Source organism: Ictidomys tridecemlineatus, chromosome 6 (genome assembly GCF_052094955.1).
Source record: "Ictidomys tridecemlineatus isolate mIctTri1 chromosome 6, mIctTri1.hap1, whole genome shotgun sequence".
Taxonomy (NCBI): domain Eukaryota; kingdom Metazoa; phylum Chordata; class Mammalia; order Rodentia; family Sciuridae; genus Ictidomys; species Ictidomys tridecemlineatus.
This window is the reverse complement of record NC_135482.1, coordinates 17,633,280-17,656,476: the sequence shown is the minus strand read 5'-3', so window position 1 is coordinate 17,656,476 and position 23,197 is coordinate 17,633,280. Positions and strand designations below refer to the sequence as shown.

At 36.9% G+C, this 23,197-nt stretch overlaps 1 protein-coding gene across 6 annotated transcripts in view; it reads right to left on the bottom strand.

Annotated features, from left to right (window-relative positions):
- Positions 1-11,352: 11,352 nt before the first annotated feature.
- Positions 11,353-23,197, bottom strand: part of Igf1 (insulin like growth factor 1) — a 74,660-nt gene continuing 62,815 nt past the window's right edge. For all 6 annotated transcript variants that reach the window (XM_040279244.2, XM_005322353.5, XM_078052926.1 and 3 more), the window contains one exon: positions 11,353-17,544. In XM_040279244.2, coding sequence (XP_040135178.1) covers positions 17,519-17,544 — 26 coding nt within the window. In that variant the 3' untranslated portion in view covers positions 11,353-17,518. The remainder of the gene's footprint in view (positions 17,545-23,197) is intronic.

Sequence of the window (23,197 nt, the reverse complement as noted above, 5' to 3'; positions counted from 1 at the left end):
GAAAGAACAATCAAGGCTTGCCGTCAGAGAAAATGCCCGTTTATTGAGGAACAGCTCTGCCTATTTATAGAGCCAGGGGTGGTTTGACAGTTATGACAGTTTAATAGTTGAAGGGTTTGACAGTTGGCATGGGATGCTTTTTGATTGGTGGGTAAGGATCATGTGAGCCAGCAGAGCTAGTGTGATTGGATGGCAGGATCATGTGAGCCAGCAGGGCTCACCATTGGACGGCTCTTCTTGGGGGATGGGGAAGTTAGTCTTTGGAGCCAGGGTGACTCCCAACACCTATAGTACTTGAATAGACTAGTCTGTCTTGTTGTTGTTGTTTTTTTTTACCCAGTGAGTTTTCTCTTTGCTTTTTAAATTTTTAAAGTTTCTGTTGATATATACTCGGGCTCAGAGATACTTTCCTTAGCTGTATCCAATTTGTTAATAATCCCATCAAAGTTATTCTTCGTTTTTGTTTACAGTGTTTTTGATATGCCATTTCCCTGTGGTTCTTTCTTGAGATTTTTCATCTCTCTGCTTCCATTGTTCATCATAATGACTGTTATTTTAAATTCTTGGTCTGATAATTCCAATAGTCCTGCCATGGCTGCTTCTGATGCTTGCTCTGTCTCTTCAAATTATGTTTTTGTTTTTATTTTTGGTGTGTGTGCATGCATATGCATGTGTGTGTATGTGTTGCCTCTTGGTATACCTTGTAATTTTTGACAGCCAACATGATGTACTGGATAAAAGAAACTGCTATAAACAGGTCTTTAGAAATGGGATGGTAAGTGTTGGAGAGGGAAACAATCTATATTTCTTTGATAAGTCCCAGTCTTTTACTGAGCCTTTTGCCACGGGGACTATAAACTTGGCAAATGTTCCTCAGTTCTTTCTCCCCGCCCTCAGTGTGGCAGAATGACTAGACTGGTCTATAGAAGGCTAGAGCTGATTGGAATTGGGGTACCTTCCTCTGGTAGGTTAAGCTCTGATAATACCTCAGGAGATTAGGCTCTGGTTAACTAATTTTTTTTCTGAAAGAAATGAAGGACAGAATGCTCTGGTATATTTCAAAATACTTCCCCGCTCTCATGCTGGAAGCCTGAGAGGATTTTCTCTGATATTTACCGTGGGAACTTGGTTGAACTCCTGGAGATAAATCTCATCATACTGAGGGAGCCCCCTCTGACTGGTGTTCAGAAAATTTTTAACTCTCAGGCTTATCAGCACTGAGTTCCCAGTAACTTGTCAACTACAGTACAGGTTTTCCTGTCCTATCCCTGGTTCCCATAATAGTTTCTGCTTGTGAGTTTCCATTCTGGTAATTTGTGGCTCCCTGTGGCTCTAATCCTGGGGGCAGTGGTGTATCTTGGGTCCTCCCCTCTCCTGTGAGTCCAAGAAAAGTGGTTGATTTTCGGTTTGTTTGAATTTTTACTTGTTAGGGATGGATTTTCAACTTCCAAACTCCTTTAATGCAAAATCTGAAACATGGAGCATTTCTGTTAAGAATAGACTGTGGAAGACAAAAGGAGAGTGTGTTAGTTTTCTAGGGCTGCCATAAAAATTCCCATAAATTGAGAGGCTTAAAACAACAGAAATTTATTCTCTTACCATTCCAGAGGCCAAAAATATGAAATCCAGGTGTTGGCAGGGCCATGCTCTCTCTGAAGGCTCAAGGGAAGAATCCTTCTTTGAATCTTCCAGCTCTGGTGGCTTCTGATATTCCCTGCTCGGGCCTCTGCCCTGCTTTTCCCTGTGTTTATGTCTCTGTGTCTGAATCCCCCACCCTCTGCTCTCATCAAGACACAAGCCATTGAACTCTGGGCCCGCCCTTGGTCCAGGATGATCATATCGCAAGAGCTTTAATAATTGCATCTGCAAAGACTGTATTTCTAAGTAAGTCTATATTCATAGATAAGGGAATGATAAGACTTGAGTTTATCTTTTTGGGGTACAATTCAACCCATGACACCAATAAAGAACCAAATTAAAATTTGAGCCATGGCGGGTCTTTATGAGGGTATGTATATGTATGAAGATTGTGGGAAGTTCCACTTGGGGTGTATTTTTTAGGAGAGAGATTATGGGATTTGCTGAAGGATTCAGTTTGGAGTGTGAGAGAAAGAAAGTCATAAAAAAAGACTCAGAGTTTTAACCCAAGCCACTGGGTGAATATTGGAACCAGATACTTATCTAGACAGAAGCAAACTTCTAGGAGAGAAACTTACAAGACTTTCCTGTCATTGTAATAACATAATGTAGAATGTAAGAGCAAGGCCTCTGAGGTCAGAGACCAGAGTTACAAATAGTGCTATGCCTTGAGTTATGATACTTAATCTCCCTGGGTTTGGGATCTCCATCTCCAAAACTGTGTTCGTAATAATAATGTTTCTTTTATAATGTTGTTTGGACAATTAAATGTGATTATGCAAGTGACATACAGAATAGATGGGGGCGCACAGATAGTACTTCTTCTATAAATCTTATCCATCCATCTCATCCATCTCATTTTGAAAGGAACCTACAAAGATTTCCAAGATTCCTTCAATTGTCCCATTCTGTGATCCTGCTTTCCATACAGTGGATCCAGAAAACTGATTTGGCAGTGGCATCTAGGGAACAGGGAAAGAAGGAGGCAAGGAACCTACTAAATTGTCCTTTGAGAGATGTTAAGAACAGTGGTATAAGTTTAGAGGGAGATGTTACAGAGGGACCTACACAGGACTTGGAAAATGATGCACTAGGAGAAAAGATACATATTTATGACTTCCTAAATCTGGAAAACTAGAATGAAATCTTTGATGGAAGTCAGAAAGCCAAAATATAGAGTAAGCTTGGGAGGAGACAGGACACATTCAGTGTCACTGTGTTGAAGTACTGACACTATGAGAGGTTACTTACCAAGTCGAATCCTGTTATGCTGGAAGTGCTCCACATCTGAATGGTTGGTAGGACCCTGGGTTAGCACTGTCCAATAGCAATATGCGAGCCACACATATTAGCCATGTGCAGTTTAAACTTCACTAGTAGCTACCATAAAAAAGTGAAAAGAAACAGAGTAGACTAATTTTAATGATTTTTTTTAAACTTATTACAGCTACAATATTATCATTCACGTGCTTAATCAATGTGCAAATATTAATTATATTATTTTTCTGTCAGACCTTTGAAATCCAGTATGTATCTTAAAATTATAGTATATTGAGAGTTCAATAACTGGTTTGTTAGACAGTACAGGTAGAGGTGGAAGCGATTTTTAGTCAGTAGATTATAATGATTGAATTTCAAAAGAGGAAATAAATCTAGCATGTAGGAGAAGACTATAATAATAGGATGGTATTTGTAAGGGAGGGGATGCTAGTGGAAAAGGTAAATAAGAAAAAATTGTTTTACAAAGTTTAACTTTGTAAAAGTTTGATTTCCCACATTAGACTGCCTGGCCCCAGATAATAGATGAATTTGTAGTAGCAATTTATATTTTATTATATGACCCTATTATTTTATTTGTTTTTCTATTTGCAAGTGCCTTGTTTATGTGTATTTTTATTGTTCATCTCTCCATTACAGGTAAATCTGATTTCCTTTATGATTATATTCCCAGAATAGTGCCTCTCAAACATTAAGACTCAGTAAATTCCCATGAGATAAAAATCAATTTACATCTTCCAAAAATGCTCAGTATAAATGGGAGAGAAGAATTATACAGTAGAGAACCTAACAATAGATTCAAGGAGAACTAGACTCCTAAAGAATGAAATTATAGATGCAGAATTTAGAAGGACAATAGAAAGAAAGACCCACAGGCTTTGAAGTAGCCTAGAAAAATAGAATTGGAGTGTGACTATGTCTTAAATGATAGAAAACCTTTGAATGTTTGGAAGGGAAGAAAGGACTAATGTCAAGCAAAGGTAAGATGCATGTAGGTAGTCTGGTTGTAATAATTATTGAGAAAAACTAAGATACCAGGTTGAGATAGTAGCCACTGAAGTTTTTTGAGGTGTGTGAAGCATAATTTTAAGAACGTCGTATGAAAGTAAATTGGAGAGAGGACTGGTAGGAAGCTAGTACAACTTTCCAGAAGGTAGCAAAGTTGGATTGTGATAAGGCCTTTGGGGATAGGCAGGGCGAGAGATATAAGAGATTGTTTGAACAATGGCTTCAGTGGACATTGTTTTGATCTAAATGTGCTTTGGAGGCTTGAATGAGTTGCTAAGAACAACTCTGTCTTGGTCTACTGGGTGAGGGCACTGTACATGAAAAGTTCTAAATAGCAAATTGCTTTTAGAGGTAGGGACTATGAGAGGAAAATGGACTAAAGTCAAAGTGTTGGAAGATATCCAAGTGGAAATTTCCAGTAAGCCTTCAGATGACTAAGGGATTTAGAGAATGTAGGTTCTTTCCAAATCTTCCGTTCTTTTTCGCCTATATAGAAAATGTTTACTTTATGTGTTTTCCTGTGGCTCTGTTGATTACATTCTTATGTGTGGTTTGTAGCTCCTCTGGCTTCAAACCTGTATTTGTTTTGGGCATGGTTGGAATAGAGTGCTAACGAGCCCAAGGTCATGGGTTTGATCCCAAGAAGGGCCAGTTAGTTTCATGGAGAGGAAAATTGCATTCCATGGTTCACAGACTTCACCCCTAATCCTGTCTATTTGTCTCTGAACTATGTAGCATTGTCCCAAGGGAGCCCAGTGAGAAAGTGTGCATGGTTGTGTGTAATCCATTAAACTACTGGAAGAATAGCTCCAAGTGGCTTTATCTGGGTTGCTTCTTCAGGAAGCCTTGTTTTCTTTCTCCCCCTGCTCTCGGGACAGAGATCACATTTTCTGAGACAGCATCATGACCCAGTGCACATGGAACTATCACGTGCACGTCCACTCACATCTGCCTTCCCACATTCATTTGCTTCTCTGGTAGAGGCAATGCAAGGATCCAGGAGTGTGTGGTTCTTTGCTGTTCAAGTGTCTACTTGCAAATAGTAGGGTATTATCAGTATGACTTTGAGAGTTGTCTTGCTAATGTACAAACAAACCTTGGAGGGCATGAACAAGCCAAAAGACACTAAGAAAATCTTTCACTGACTGATCTTTCTTACCTTATCTGGCTGCTTTAGCTTGCTATGGACTCTTACTGGGGAATACAAGTCCATACTCAAAATTCTTGTGAATGGTCATACAAGCATACAGCATAGAATGTTTTTTTTTCATTTTAAAGGAATGATGATTGCCATTCGATGGCCCTTTAGCAAGCCCCCATAAGGCATTTTCCACAAAAGTACAGTTACAGCTCCTGCTGGGACAGCATCTGAAGTCTGTTTCTGTGCATACTGCATTTTCAAAAATCAATCCTAGAGATTTTCAAATTGCTTTTCTAGTTGACTGACACACCCTGGGTTGTACAGGAGTATCTCCAAAGAAGATTTGGAAAAAAGGTTACACACAACTTGAAAGAGTAAAAAGAAATCTTCCCGGCTTACAAAGGACTTGAAAATATGTTCGCTTCTCTTTCAGGGAATCAGAGTTTGCCATTCCAGGGATATTTCTATTATTTGACATATGAAAAATTAAAAAGATTGAGAAGTAAGAGACTATTTAATAGACTGCTAACAATAAGAGTGATATCTTAGACTATGATGTGGAATAAATATGGCTAAAAGTAAAAAAATAACTACATGTGAACAATAGATGACATGTTCCCTAATATCTGTTTGATGAAAAATACTATCTAAAAGGATGTTTTTCAGAATTCTGTATGGTAGCAGACATGTTTTTTGGACTTGAAAAATAGGAGGTGCTCAATAAATATTAGTTGACTGAAAAGCAAAGAGTTTTGTAAATGAATGGTAATTATTTTATTATGTTTCAATTAATTTTTAAGCTAATAAAATTAATTGGTATTAGAAAAAAGAATAGCTACAATTATATGCTGATGAATCTGGCAAAATGGTTGAAAAATTATTGGTGTTTGGTGCATAGTGACAAGCATTTTTTAAAAATTCTTTATTTTGATGAGGAATTACTTTGGTATTATATAGAGATAGCCTGGAAGTATTAACTAAGTCACTAAAAATTATAATGTGGGAAATGTATAGCTCTGATGGCTAGGTTGGGAAGGGCTGGGTGAAGATAAAGAATTACACCGACCCAGAAAGAAAATGCTAGACTTGAAATTTTATATTTGTTTCATGGTGTATGGATTTGCACCAGTATTTTCCCAAGTGAGATTCTCTTGGATTAGGGAAAAAGGTGGTAACTTGGTTAGTGTTAGAAAGCTGAGGCCAGGAGTCAGTGGAGAGAATTCTACCTTGGGAATGTTAGATTCTTAGAGTGCTCATTCTTAATCATAATAGTATTAGCCGTAGTGATGAGAATAAAAACAATGATAATAAACTACACGAGCAAGACCTAATGAACAGATAGTGCTAGACTGTGCTGGTATTTTCATCTAGCCACAGAGAAATAAAAAAGATGAAAAGAATGAAGCCAGTGTAATGAGTTTTCCATACAGCTTTATTTATTCCATTAAAAGAAATGCCTCCTCATATCCATGCCATGTTTTTTGAAATTCCTTTTTTTAATGACAAATGTTGGTGATAGATGATTTTTTTTATGGCCTTATTTTAGCTAAATACAGATTTTGCCATCCGATGTCCATTTCACCCAATTTTTACTTTTAGTTTTTGAAATTTCACTATTTTGAGAAATTTAGGTGTTTAGGAACTGTGGCATAATAATGTTTAATCCTCCTATTAATATAAGACAGATATTACTGATCTTCATAGAAGTCATTTTAATTTGTCCAAAGCAACCAACTAGAAATGCCAGAACCATGACACAAACTCACTTCTGCCAGGTTTCTGCACCCATGTTTCTAACTGCTATCTTGTTCCTATTTGTATTGCTTAGGGTTAATATAACCCCTGTATATTAACACGTAGAGGATTTAATGTAGGTGATAAAGAGATGGGTAGCTGAATAAGGGAGAGGAACCCACCCAGAGAATATCAGTATCAGGAAATCACTATGCCTAGGGCTAGAGAGACACAGAAAGGAGATAAATTCCCAGTGGGAAAAACCAGTAGATAGACCTAGGTCCATCAGGAGGCATGAGATGCTTCTTGGGCTGGAGGACAGGGACCATGGAGGGAGGAGCTGCACATATTGCTAAAAGATGCTACTTGAAGCAGAGGGAAAAGGCAGGGGGGATACCCTGGCTTCTTCCTTCCTCTTATCCTCAACCTTTTGCTATGTCTCCTTTGGACAAATTCACCCAGAGACCAGAAAACATAGATGCTGTGAAATGTAGTTCCCTGTAAAATAGAGCAGATCAAGGGAATGATGAGAAACAGGTACAAAAGCAGACAGGTTAACAACCAGCACATTTTGCATAAATCTATAGTGAATTTTACTATAGCTTTTACTATAGCTGCAGGGTCTAGTGATACCTAAAGAGACTTTTCAATATTAACAGTCTAGAAGAATCAATTTGGCCTATTAGACAGGGTTGGGGTTGTTTGTATTTCCAGATGACTCTTAAAGTAGAGAGATCCAGAATAAATACAAAGAGAACTTTGGTACTTTGGTGCATTTTACATTATATAAGGGTGGCTGAAGTAGAAGTTCTGGGCCAAATAAGATAGGAAGCAAATCCTGGCAAATATTTTTACCTTGTTTAAACTATTGTCTCTTTTAATTTCTCAAGGAACAACCCTTCCCCCATTTACCTGTTAGATATTTGGGTTGGGAAGAACGGTGTGGGGTAGAATGTTAGGTTCAGTTACAGCACTTAAATAGAGAAGTTGACATAACTAATGTCTATGACCCCCTCCTCATTTCCATTTGAATGAGCTGGGGGCTAGGCAGGAGCCACTGAGTGAAATAAGTAGAGTTAGGAAATTATAGGACAATTACTTGATCTTTAACTCTCTTCCTCCCTAACTAAAGAGAGGAACCTTCTTGCCAGGCCACATTTCCTACCTTACTTGAAATCCAAGGTCAAATGTTACTTCTGATGTACGGCTGCAATTGTCTCAAATGCAATTTACATCTGTTTCTGTTTTTAGTGATTGCTTTATTCTTTTCAAAGTCATCTAATCCCATCATAGGGTAAAGGAAAGAACATTTAGAAACCAGATGTTGTATTAACCATAACCATTATCCTTTATTGGATCCCAAAGAGGCTTAATCTCTATCCATAAACAGGTGAGGAAGAGGCCAGTTTTTAGTTCAGTTCTGTACTTAGGATTCTTCATGACTAAGGGAGCAAAAGCTCTGCCATCTATCTGTCATTGTGACCCAGGGAGCGTCAAAATTGATATCCTTGTGACTCAGCCCTGTCAGATCCAAAGCTCCACTTTTTATAATGAACATTTTGTGACAGACATTTTAATTTCCAAAGTGAGATTCATAGATTACATTGAAATACACAATTTTAACAACCATGACAAATCAGAGCCGTGCTTGGATTGTAATATAAAGGAGAAATTAAAGGAAAAAGAGTTTGTAATAAGAAAGCATGCATCACAAGATAGAAATGCTCAGACACAACTCTTCTAGAAAACATAATGAAGTTGTCAGATGTTTACGCCCGTGTGGGGAATCGCGAATGTGAAAACTGCCTGTGCAGACTGCTAGGTATGGACTGAAGAGTTTCAGATAGCACAATCAACATTGCCACTGTTGGTGCAGATTTTCTAAAATGGCAACAACATTTGGTAAAGTTCCAAACAAAAGACCTAAAACCTTCCCTCGGTCTACATGGCAATTGCATTTCTGCAAAATCCAGCTTGTGTTAAAATCATGAAAAAATACTTTGAGTTTTAAAATAAATTGGAGTTATATTCTACACTTAATGATTATAAACAAGGTTATCACCTACATGAAAATTCTGAAGGCCTGGCCTCTGCCTAATAAATGCCAGTAACACTTTCCCCAATCATTGTGACAACCCCAGGTATCCCTAGTGTTTTCAAAATGCCATCTAGGACCAGCACTGTTCCTACTGGGAACCTGTAATGTGATCTAACAGACTGTTTTGGAGGACAAGTTCATTGGAGCGTGGTCTCATGAAGTTCCAAGCTTCAAGGGCACTTTTTTTTTTTTCTTTTCTTCCAGCAGCTCTGATTCAACCTTTACCCTTGAGACTACACTGACTTTGATAAATTGTCAAGGGAAAAAAGTAGATGGATTATTGCTGGAGCCCTTGATAAGATTCTTTATGATCGGCTTTAGTTTGACTCATGTGAAAATTGTTTATTTCTGGATTGTGTAAGAGCACAAGACATAACCTTCCTTCCCAAGGAGTCTGGAGATTGGTTTACCCTTGGATGTTACATACTCTGTGTGAAGCATTGTCAGGACTGATACTATAGTGTGGTTAAGTGGAGGAAGGATAGCCAGTAATGTTTAAAGCCAGGGTAGATAACACTGGTCATGTACAGAAATGCTTATTTATCTTGATAATGCCATACTCAAATGTGATTTATCACTCAAAGATATAACTAGCTGTATTTCTGCCTGTAACATGTAAAACAAAATTTGAATGAGAATGTATTGATCTGTGCACTGGGCTGTTTTCAAGTCAGGGTTGGGATGTGGATGGTGAAGAATAAAAACACAGGTTTTGTTGTCTTCGGCTCAGATTCAAGCTGGTTCTGACTGCCTGTTGCCTTCAGAAAGTAAATAATGTCTTTGGGCATTCATTACTAGTCTTTAAAATAGGGTTCATAGTCGTATCTGATGCATAGAAATTTTTCTTTAAGGATGAATGAGACAATGTGGATAGGTCACTAGGCACCGCGACTGACCCACAGTAAGTGCTCAGTGAATATTAACCATCATTATAGTTAGAATAGTGACAGACATTTAATGTAGAAGTTCTGGCCCAGATGGGAGGCAAATCCTGGCAAATATTTTTACCTTGTTTAAACTATTGTCTCTTTCAATTTCTGATAATTATTCCTGATGCAGATCTGACAGGAAGAAAATAATATTTTTAACGGTGGCAGTCATTTGACCTAAATGACTTTGGAGGAAGATAACATTCCTTCTAAGAATGGAATTGTTCCTTTGTTTTGGAAAAAAACACTTTTTGGACATTCAGTAATAAAATGTGGGTCAGCTCTGCCTCCACCCCACCATAGGCAAAGCTGTCATAGAGGAAGTTTGGTCTGCAGAAGAACATAATAGAATTTTCTCGCAAGTTCTTTCTAAGGGAGGTGGTGAAAGGTTGGATAGGAAATACTGTTGTTCTTGAGAGGGTTTGCAAAGCAGGGGAGATTTCTTACTAAGGCAACAGGAGGGCCTGTGAGCAGCCAGAAATTCCTTGAAAAATGTGTAGTAATGGATGTTTGACCTTGAATTAGATGCCTTTTCTGCTGTGTGCTCAATTGCCTCCCACTTCCTTGTCTACAAAACCTTTAGCAGGGGTGGAACTAGATTAACCTAGTGTGAATGGAGGGAGAAAGATACTCTCCTGAGCAGAGGGTGGAGAAGAGCTGGTAGAAGACTGTGGCCGTGGGAGATAAAATGACAAAGCATGAGTTAGACATTTGGAGGAAAGAACCTGAGGAATATTGGTCCAGGGCAGATCCACAGAAATTTTGAGAAAGTGAGGGTGGGAATCATGGGGAGTGAAGTTATCAGGGTCATGTGAGAAATAGTAAAGAAAACTTCAGTATTATTTCTTTAAAACCAAGTACCAAGTTCATGAGCTATTTTCACATTGGAGTTATTTTCCAAATAGTTTATGGTGAGTTTATTAAAAGAAAAATTGATCAATCATGTGCTTTTAAACAAGAGGGAAATTTTAAACATTTACACTTCGTATCACTATGAATACTGTGTGAGTTTGATATCCACAGTGTCTATTCAGTAAAGAGTTAGAAAGATCTATTGAAATAAAAGCTCAATACTGAGCAAGATCACATTCTTATATAGTCTCTTGGTTTGGGCATGTATTAAATGCCATCTCTTTATTATGTACTCTATAAGATATGTTTAGGTATTTTGGCAAGAAAATTATTTGTCAAAAACTTTCTATCCTGGGTTATTACTCAATGCTGAGTCTTAGTGAGTAGGGCCAGTTTCTTCAACCTACATATTATATAATTCATCTTATCTTTGATGTACATATTATATAATTCATCTTATCTTTCTCTTACTTTGTATACATCCTTTAAAGTATACTTTTTTAAAAAAATATAAGTTCTATAAGATACTTCCATTTTGTTGTATGATTGATTTTATTTTTCTGGGTAAGTTTTCATGTTTACTTGTTGTGATGATGTTAATTAATAAGAATGCTATATAATGGTAGACCTCTTAAGGAATGACACATTACACCAACATTATCCAAAAGAACAAATTAATCAAACATGATTAATTTTAATGTAATTACTAAAGAAAGATATACCATTTTATTATGACACTCTAGCCATACATTTTCAAAATATGCTTATTAAACAGTAAATGTAAGATAATGATTCAGTTAGTACATTTTTAGAAGTCATTAGGACTGATATTCTTCTGCCATAAATGAATTGAATAATAATTTCAAATGCAATCAGAATTAATTTAATAAAAGTATGCTTTTCACTAAAACAGATACAATGAATGACCAATCATTATTTTCTGGTTTCAAAGAAAACAGGGGAAAATTAATTCAGTGTCCGTAAGTTTATTTATCACATTTGGCCTATAAGTGTGATAAAAATACATGAAGCAAAATACATTATGTAATCCCAATTCTCATAGTTCATTAACTCTTTTAGCAAAAAGAGATCTGACATCTATTTGGGGCTTCTATGTGAACTGAATATAAGCTACATGATGTTTAAAGTTTTTGATATTTTGAATAGACATTTTAATGATACATAGACACAGAGAAGAGATGCGAGCAGACAGCTTGAGGTTTCAGAGTCCCTCTTGCACTGTGTTTAGCAGCAGGTACAAGATAAACATCTAAATAAAATCAGAGTAAGGGATCAACAGAGTGACTTTGCAATGAATCTGTGAGTGGGGTCGGTGGGTGGCTTGGAAGGGATTTTTAGAATTCTAATTTCATTTTTTCCACTTTATATTTTTAGTGCATTGTGGGCAAAAGAAAATGAGTAATGTTTGCTTGTAGGCCTGGGCAATTTGAACAAAGGAGTATTCTAAGGATTGTAAAAGGTCATTTTGAAGGTGAATCAGCATTGGATTTTTAAGTAGGAGAAACTCTATTTCCATCTTAGATCATATTTCAATTGGGCAGGAACACTCTGACTCTTGTGTTCGCTCTCTTTTTAATTTTTTTTTTAAATTTCCCTTGAAAGTTTATATCAGTGACATTTGGAAAATAGAGAGAGAAGGACTGTGTTTAAGATCAATGTAATCATACATTAAGTGGGACCATGTGAAGTGTATGTTTTTTTTTAAAAGAGGTTCCTTTAATTCTAGGACTTCAGCTTGATCAGCTCTCTAAAAAATTCTGAGGCAGATTTTTTTTAAAAAAGGACGGAGAAGAATAAAGACAGTTTCAAAATCTCCTGGGCCTGTTTTATCTGTGAGAGTTTTCCTTAAAAAAAAAAATTGTTCCACATAGGACTTATTTATTTAAATCATTAACTTTATCCTGTACCATATGCACTTAAAGCTTTAGACAGTCTTTGTGTCTTCTTTTCTTTTTAAATAGAAATTACACACAAAAGATATCTATGTATCAATTTCTAATACCTAACAGGAAAGTCTTATAGAATATTAAAATAGCAATAAGCGAATATGTACTATAAGATTAAGCACTAGCCTTGAAAACAAAACATAACAAAAATAAAAATAAAGAATCCAAAATTTTTTTTTTTGTTTTCACCCCCTCAGATCCTGGACTTTATGATCATTTCAGGGAAGGGGCTTCATGAAGACTGCTAGTTCTTCTACTGTATTTTAAAGTACATGAGACCCTATCATAGATCAGATTTACCTTTTGAAAACATCGATGGGAAATCCATGTGATTTGAAAGGAAATGCTCTTTCTTATGAGGACAGCCAAACAGACTCAATTTAGGACCGTCTTTCAAGGTTAAAAATAGCAAAACATTTTAAATAGTTGGATTCGATAAGTCAAGCATATGTTTCTATCTAGCCTATGGTTTAAAGAGTATATGTGGTTTAATCTTATCATCCCCTCATTCCAATATGAAGAAAGAAGAAAAGGACCAAGTCATTTGGAACATTCGGGTATTCATAAAGGCAGTTTAAAGTTAAAAAAAAAAATCAGAAACTGAGAACAAAAACATCTTCACAGATTGTAACATCTCTTTCAACAATTTCTCATAAAGGCTTCTCTTTCTTAATCAGCAGATGACTCCCATCTCATAAGGAAGTCCTTTCCCACGTTTCCCAATGAGATCAGTGATTGTGTTTTAGGAGAGCTCCTGCCTGTTTGAGATCTTTGAAGAAGGGAGAGGATCTTCTACAGACCATACCCAAGAACACCCCAGGAAGATGTGGCAGAAGCTGTTTTTAGTAGTTGGCGAATCTATGCATTTTTTTTTCTCTTTGTTTTTATTTTCTCCACTTGCTGAATATCTGTTTTAGAGCAGAGCACAAAAAAAAAAAAAAAATCAAAAAGCAACTGAATACTCTTTCTAGTTCTGCCATTTACCTAGAAGAGCTTTCTTTTTCTTTCCCTTTATACTCCATGCGCTTGATCAAAGTGTTTGGATTAGATGAAATATTGCTGATTTTGCTGAGTTTGAGAGCCAACGAAATAATGGAGCCTTGTAACTTTTAAAAATTTCCATCTTCTACCCCAGTACCCCCAAACTCACAATTTGGTGAACAACACTTTACTTGTGAGTGATACAAAGTTGAAAGGTGGTGTGACTAGATCTAATGCAATTTTATTAAGCCATCTATCTATAGAATTGTTGGTTTCATACTTTAAAAAAATATGTCTATGCTTTCTTTTTTTTTCTTTTTTTCATTTTTTTTTAAGTCAAGTACTTTCTTAAAGAAACAATAGCACCACATTGGCATAGCTGGCCAAACAATAAATGGGAAAGCAAAATATGCTACATCTTCATTCTAAGCATTCTTGCAAGCCATAAACTAGTAACAGAAACCCTGGAGCCACAGAGCATGAGATGTTTTCATCTATACAAACATCCATGTTCTAAGGGAAGGGAAAGGAAGGATTCATAGGGAGGCTTTGTTGGTTTTCATTATTTTTAAGTAAGATTTTCAAGGAAGTAATTTTTTTTTCCACTCAGGATTCCATTGGTCTCTTAGGGTGAGCATGTGTACATGTGTGTGTGCAGTCTGGATGATGAGATTTTCTTTTAAAATAGAAGAGTGAGTTTTGATGGAGAGATGCATTCGCCTGTCCAGTGAAATTGCCTAATCTTGAAATAGTCAAATAATTCTTTACACTATTTGGGGAAGAGAAACCAAAAATTGACAGAGATGTGGAATACTGTCAATTACATTGGAAATAAAACTATCCATTGAAAGCTCATCCTACCAATTTTTGTCATTCTTTTTATAAACAACTGAAAATTGCCCCATTTCTAAGTACTAAAGCAATGTAACTCCATAGCAAAGTGGGTAAAATTTTGAGCTGTGAAGTTCTAGTTCTTTCCTGTCAATCCTGAGCCATTCTGTGGCAGTAATCAATTGAATTGCAGCAATAACATCTATTTGTCTTCGAGTGTTAATTCATTTGGAAGTAAAAGGGTGGGCTAGCCTAATTAATTAATTTTTATTTGTTGATTTAGGATCCAGCTCAAGGGGATTGTGTATTGGAAAATATTGTTTAAAATGACGTGGTATCACATATTGAAGCTTTCCTCATTGGGATATTTTTGACTGCATGTAGAATTAAATGAATAAAATATGTCGTAGTCACCCTTAGAATTATCATATCCAACTATGTCAAGAAACCCATAAATCTGGGGAAGACTGCCTGTGAAGTTTTTCTGGGAGTCAGCAATTTTAAAAGGTATACACTGGGAACAAGAAATAAAAATCAGAAGAGCCATCTTGGAGAGATGCTTAGGTCTAGCATCTCATTCCATAGAATCCATGTCTAGAAAAACAGGCAGAGAGCAAAAACAATTTATAGGATTTTTTTTTTTGACATCTCTCCATAGAGATCAGAGCCTTACTCAACATCCCCAAGGCGCTTGATTCAAATGACTCTGAGGACTGAGTGTTAAGATGCTAGTTGACTGAACAGGAACACTCCACTGAATAAGGCCTTCTTTTTGCATATTATCAGAGATTCAGGAAGTCTTCCTTTTTTTTTTCCTGGCCTCTTAAACTTGAGGAGACCCAGTAAGAAAGGTAGAAAGAAAGAAAAACCCAAAACCTAAAGATGTCATTTTTGTTTTTCATATATACTTTCCAAGAACATAAAAGATAAAAATTTACATGACATACTCAAACTGTGTGCTTTTCACCAAAATATCTAAGGCAGATAAAAACATCTGAATGCTGGATAGTTCATTGTTCTAAAAGGAAAATCCTGATCCATAGACAGGGAGCATTTTGGGGGGCTGTCCTCATTTTTGGATTTTCTTAATATCAATGTTCAGTTGAATGTGTAAGACATTCACAGAAAGTTCGGAATCACTCTTCTAAGCAGATATGAGGAGAAATTTCAAGTTTGAGGAGGAATTTTTTGTCTCTTAATTACCAACTGTAGTCAGCATATTTTCACAAAATATAAAATACGTGTGTATATATACAACTAAGGATAAGAATAAAGTCCATTAAAGAAAGTAACTATGTGATATTTTAGTGGATATTACTTCAATATTTAAAATCTCAGGCCATTTTTCTTGTATTTTTTCTAAGAAGCAAGAAAAGTGTGTTTTTCCAAATGAGTAGAATATTATTTGTCACATTTAAAGAGGTGCTACTAGATAGAAGGCAACCACTTGGAAAAAACCAGTTAAGAACTTAACAAACGGAGTGATTGATTGATTACCCTTTCATTGGTAGAAATCTTTTTGTTTTTCTACTGTTCTCTTTTCCTTTCTCTCTTTTCACTTGTATTCATAAAAACATTTGGTTAATAACCCTCTAGCCATGTTGTGAATGGGTTGTTTATAGAATTCCATATATCCCAGCAATTCAAGGGCTCTGGTGTTGTGCCCTCCTACCAACCCAGGTTAAAAATCTGAAGCTTCATCTTTTTGACCCTCATACCACCCCTTTGAGGTAGGTAGATGACATATTGCCCCCATTTTGCAGATGAGGAAACTGAGGCACAGAGAGGTGAAGCGACTTGCCCAAGGTCACACAGTGGTGAGTCTGTGGCAGAGCTGGATGTTTCTTAGGCAAGAAACAGAAACCAGGACTATTAAAATTCCTAGCCTTTGCTTTTCCCATTCCAGGGCTTCCTCTCTGGACGTGCCAGTCGAATTTGCATTGGTGTTTTGTATGTTAAATTCCTCTGAGGCATAATTGGGGGACTTTGCCCTCTTTCCTAAATGGATGGAATTTCCAGTTTCCCTCCCCTTGGTACCATCCTTGGCTCCAGGCTTTCCCTCCTGCTTTGCTTTCGCCTTTTACCGTTTTGACCAGACTCTTTCATATAACAAACTACAAAATAGCACCATTGTACTAAAAAACAAAGTTTTACATACTGTTTGATATATCCTGTATTATTGATATGCTAAATTTACATAGTGCTCTACATGGAAAAAATAAAAAGAGAGAATTTACTAATCAGGTTGCACGCTAACTCATCATTCGAAGGAACCATTGAGAGTTTAAGAGACTTTCTGTTTCAAACATACACCTAAAAATGATTGGCCTCAAAGTTGCAACTGCTTGCGTTCTTATATATATTTTTTTTTTGGTGGCATGATGTGGAAAAATAAAGCTATTTGTTTAAAATAAATGCACCCAATTCATATTTGGTACAGATGCCACAGATTGAATCTTGTAGGTTAAACATCGGTGGGCTCTTTGACTTCTTGCTACTGCTTTTGAGGAGGCCAAATTAGAAAAACGTAAATGACATGAAGGGGTGAGTGATGGGGATAGACAAAGAAGATTATTAGACATTGTAAAATAAACGTGTTGTGTAGAAAGAAGTGCAAATAAGAAAACAATTCATAAACCACTTAGACCAGGTTGCTGAATGGATGCTGCATCAGCCAAGATTCAGAAAGGAACTGAGGGCAGCTGGGTCTGAACAACATCCATGCATCTGTGGCTCTTAAGAGGCAGGGACTAAGATATATATTTTTTTCTCTATAGAACATGATTGATATAGGATCAACAGCAATCTATCAACTCCAGGACTGTTTTTGCAAGGTGCAAATCTTTTAACAATCACTGCAAAAGACAATGTTGGAATGTTTACTTGTATATTTCCTTGGGGGAAATGCCCATCTTTGAAATGCTATCAACCTTATTTTTTGGTAGGTGTTCCAATGTTTAACAGGTAACACGCAGAGCAAGGAATCCTGCGGTGACATGTCATTCTTGGCTCCTCAGGAGACTCTTCCTACATTCTGTAGTTCTTGTTTCCTGCGCTCCCTCTACTTGCGTTCTTCAAATGAACTTCCTATGAATAAAGGAGAGACAGTGACGTTAGCTTGGTGAGGTTTTGTAGACTCAGCTAATTTAATTGTTTTAAGTGCATCTATTTTAAAATTGTACATATTTATGGGGAACCTTGTGATAGATAATTCAATACATGAGTATCAGCAGTGATAATCAAAATAGGGTAATTAGTATTTCTAGCCCCTTAAAATTCTATCCTTTCTTCATGCTGGGAAACTGACACTCTCTTCTCATTCTTTACAAAATATGTAGTCAATTATTCTAAACTATACACAGGCTGCTGTGCTGCAATACACTAGTACTTATTTTTCCTATCTAACTGTACCCATCTGTTTTTAACACGAGGTCTCATTCTTTTGTACTTTGTATGCCATGAATCAAGCTACAGCAGAGCTTTAGGCATTGGTTTTTCTGAGAGAGGCATATAGATGGACAGGTCTTTAGTTAATTCCTTGGTTAAACCGCACTTAGGTTACTTCCATGTCTGGTGATGTGGAAATATATGTGTGTGTAATATATATATTATACACACATATATACATATATACACACACATATGTTTTTATATATGTATATATAATCATATTATACATATATGATTATATATAATCATATAAAGTGTATTTCTACCCATCTGCCTATCTCACACATTAATAGGAAAGGGATCCTGAAAATCCCTGTGTCTGACCAGTAGCATCTTTTCTTAGAAAAAAACAAAATAAAACAAACACATCAATCAGATGATGAGATCATCCTCTGCTGTTTTTATCAAAGTTCTGTTTTAATTTTTGTGAAAAAGATGATATTTCTATCTCTCTTTTTTTTTGTGTTCTTTTCCCTGCCCTCTAGAAAGAGGCAGAGTTTGGGAAGTAGAAATTCACAAGTTTGTCATTGATGTCATCTATAAAATCACAGACTTCCTGAGCTGAGCTCAATTCCTAATTAGTGTATTTTCTAGCCATGGGAACTTGTGCAAATGAGGTCTCTTTTGTCTCTGTTGCTTCATGAAACAGAATAATAACATTATCTACCTTATAGGATTAAAGATGAAAGGATTCATATATAATAAAACCACTTAATACTAGTCTGGCACATGATAAGCGCTACGTAAGTATTAGCTGTTACTATTTTCAGTTATTCTTTGTTTGCTCTTATTATTATGCCATCTGTATTGCAAAGTAACCATTCTAAGACCAAATATCCTGAGTTCTGTGATTTGGAGATACTATTCACTTACTGACAAACAAGGCTATTAGCTAAGGAATTTGGAGTTTCATTTAGAATCGAAGCTCTATGAGGGCAAGGACACTGTGACAGCTGCAGAGTCTAAAACAGGGCCCAGGATATTGCAGGTGCTCAAAAAATATCTATAGGATGAATCACATGAGTATGAGGGATTCCTTCATGGTATGCATTTTCCTATAGTTCTTATTTTAGCCTTGAATCAATTTAAATAGCACTGTATTTAGTCATATAAGGAGATGTGAACTAAAATGTTATTCACATGCACACACTTAAAGCACTTCTTTGCTTGGTTTTGCTTCTAGCCAGAGAATCTTCTATGGGGGGACATAATGGACAATTACAAAATGGAGTTCAAGAATTCTTATCCTCATCCCTAAAACATGTTTTCACTAAGACCCAAAACCAGTGGTTCTTATAACGATGGCCAGAATCTCCAAACTTTTTCTCTGGCTTAAGTTACGATCACCCACCCAAACACAGCACTGTTAGGAACTAAGAGTCCTTAGTGCTGCTCAGAACTGAGACCTAGAGCAACGAGAGAAGTTTTAATGCTGACATGGGAGAAAACCCACCTACCATTCCTTAGAAATAATACCTGTTGGCCAAGACCCACAGGGATGTGGCAATTTTTCTTATATGTGTTCAGTTCTGCCTGGAACATTATAGAGTTTGACCACCAAGTCCTTCATGAAAGGCAGCTAGCATTTCCAGTTGAAGGTTGATATCCCTGAACTGTCTGAATGGAAGGCAGATGGCATCACTGTATGAAAACATTTATTAAGGAGTGTAGCTCAGTGGCCACTGCAAAAGAAGCTGATGCGAACAAACTAGGCACTTGAATAGAATCCTCAAAATCTTTCTATTTAAAATCCTGGCACTTTTTTTCTCAAATAGCACACACCTTTTACCAAATCTATTTAACATGCATTTATTGCTATGTATTGCAGCTATGAATATTGCTTTTTTAAAAATAGTAGTTAAGAAAATGAAAGAAAGACATATAGGCCCACAGAGTAAAAACACAAATGTTCCCAAACTCGTTGAAAAATTTCTGTGTTGACCCTGCTGATGGGATGTATCTCATGTAAGTCACTTAATAACTATTTTGAAGGCTACCACCTTTCCGCCAAACTATAAACCAAATTAACAGGAAGAGATATATTCTAATTTGAGTTTTACCTTTTTTTTCCTATTTAAGATGCATACCAGCTTAAAACAAATATTTTTAGGAATCTGACATGCCCAAACTAAAAAAATACTGAAGAATGATATGTTAACAATGCTCTGTAAGATGTTTCTCAGTTTTCCTTGCAAACTGAATTAATTACAGATTTATAGAAGACAACAGGTATATTCTGTATTCTGCTCTTCAAATTCATGAGCGCTATAGCAAAAACATTGAGGTTAGCTAGACACATCATGTAGATCTTATCTTTTGTTTCCGATAGAGATTCTTTTCTTTGCTCCTAAAGCAGAAGGTTGAAAGTGTGAGGTTTGAGCAGAGGTATCCTCTGGACTTTTTCTTCTGGGCCTGTCTCAGCGTCACAGCAGAGCTATGGGATGAAACTCACCCAGCACTGCTCCAAGCAGCATGGTTCTCATGCACACACACACACGTACGGGAAGGCCATTCAAACCAGCTGGGATGTTGTCTGGTTTGCATCTGGCTCTCTTCCCAGGCTCTCACATGTGACTTTTTTGTTGCAGACAATGACAGTGACTAAACAAAAGCACTCAGGGACTTGGTCTCAGATGCATCTGTTGCTTTGCTTATTGTCTTAATTTAATTACGCGGCCACCCTTGACAATGGGTGGCAAGTGTAGGCACGCAAGGAGCGGCCGTCCTGAGCTGGCACCACCTTCAATGCACTTCTCAAAGGGTTATGAAACTGTCCCACATTCAGCCAAGCAAAAACTTTTCATTTCAGCAGCCTATCCAAGACAAACAAACCAGCTGAAGCTGTTTCTAGTATGCAACTAGACAGATTTTTGAAAGGAAAACAGTAGTGAGTAAATACTGTTTTCCTATTGACACCAGGGAAGGTAAGATTGTTTTTAAAAATATCGGTCTTCCAGTTTACTGGGGTTGGTTAACCCTTTTGAAAGGAGGGTTAACCAACTCATCAGGGAATAAGCTGGGAAAGAAATTGATTTGCAATATACGTTATTGCACATGGGTACCTCCACCCTGAGGTGACCATTCACTGTCTCCCATTACATTCTGGTTCTTATCCTAGTTCCAAGCTTTCCTCTGGAAAGTTATCCATTAACTATCATTGAAGGCTAATAACAATGAAAATAATAATCATCTTCACATTTGCAGAAGCTTTATAGTTTGCAGATAATCTCACTCAATCTTCTCAAACTACATGGTGAAGTCACGTTATTCACATCAGCCCCATTAATAAGCTGAGGATTTAGTGATGTGCTTGAAATCACATAGGAACAAGTTGATAAGCCCAGAACTGATACTAATAGTACCTATCACACGAGCATTTATTATGTGCTGGAGATTGTACTATGCAGGCTCATTGAAAATATCTTCTGTATCTAGATAGGGAATAGGGGTGGGAGGGAAAGGGAGGGAGAAGGAGAATAGCATGCATGGTGAAAGGAGACCCTCATCACTATACAAAATACATGTATGAAGATGTGAATTTGGTGTCAATATACCTTATGTATAATCAGAGATATGATATGTTATGATATAATGGTGTATTAAGAATTTTAATGCAAAAATAAATAAATAATTTTTAAAAAAAGAAAATATTTTCTGATGTAATTCTTATAGGCCTTTAGGGGTGGGTATGAGTATTTTGACCATTTGACCTTTAAGGAGTCTGAAGCTTTGAAAGGACAAACATATAGAGAAGATGGGGCAGAGATTGGGATTTGTGCTGGTTCCTTCTGATTCTGGAGCTTACCATGTTAGCCATTCTGCTGTACTATCTCCCCAAGACCGAAAACTGTACTTGGTGTCTCAAAGTCCAAAAGTCTTCCCAGTAGCAATGGCCAATAATGCCCTGAGCTGCCCATGATCACAGCTTCTGTTAGGGGCTTTTTTAGAGAAGAAGGTACTGCCTGGTGGATAGAAGACTAATCTAGGTGGCTGGGTGCCCTCTCTTTCTACTGATGTGAGATGGGCTTCTTTGTGTGATTATTTATAGAAATCTAGTAGCACAATATTCAGTTAGTGAAAGTGAACTCTTGGATAGCATAACCATTTCTCTTCTCCCTAATCTGAAGGAGATTTGGCCTGAAAGACAGATTCTGAAAGAAGAATTATAATAGACTCTTTAGATTTCAAGGAGGAAGCAGTGTTCTTTTCAATGACTATGTTTCCTTCCCCACCCACTCCAAACAAGTTAACTATTATATGAGAGAAAGTCTGGAAAAACCTGGCATCCTATAAAAAATATTGGGTAAATACTGTCCAGCATGGAACATTTATTGCCTGTTGTATATCATAAAGTATTAATTTAGCATTGACCTTTTCCCCAAAAGGGTAAAATAGAGGAAAAAGAGCAGTGGGTGATGGAGAGATGGCCCAGATCTTAGCTTGTCACTTGTTGGAAGGATGTGCTTTTTTCCTGGTTTGGCCTGGGAACGTGTGGAATTGTGAAGGATGATTTAGATGTCTCAGTGTCAAGTGTGATATCTTTTTAACTTCACAAGTTCAAATTCCAGGAGAGCTAGGTCAGCCTTTCATCTCTGGGAGCCAAGCTGAGTGAGTGTCATGAGATTTACTCAGGGCATTTGCATGTGACTTTAAAACTAAAGGACAAGGTGCAGAATTCAAGAGATCTGTATGTCTCAGGTAAGTGGCTGTTTCTTTAGCAAAAAGTGAGAGGTGTGTACTTACTGGACACAGTGTTAATTCTGCCTCACTTTATGCTGTTGCCTGGAAACTACTTCATTGCCTTTTATGTAGTTATGCTAGAAATGGCCTAAAGCATAACTTTTTTCTCTTTCTTTGATCATAGTAGATTGACCCAGGGAGGAGCCTCCCATAAGCCAATGACTAGGTGTGGTGGGGATACCAAGGCACACCCATTCCTGGGAAACACATTCTTTTGCAGGCCAACTTTGGTTCATTATTTATTTATTTATTTATTTATTTATTTGAGAGAGAGAGAGAGAGAGAGAGAGAGAGAGAGAGAGAATTTTTTAATATTTATTTTTTAGTTTTTTCAGTGAACACAACATCTTTGTTTGTATGTGGTGCTGAGGATCGAACCCGGGCCGCATGCATGCCAGGCGAGCGCACTACCGCTTGAGCCACATCCCCAGCCCAAAGACTAATATGGATTTATGTTTCTTCCTTTTGACCACATAATAGTATAGATATTTCTTCCCAAGTTCTTCTCCCTTTCTCCTTTGCGTGGGCTCAGACTTGCATTGCTGTTGAT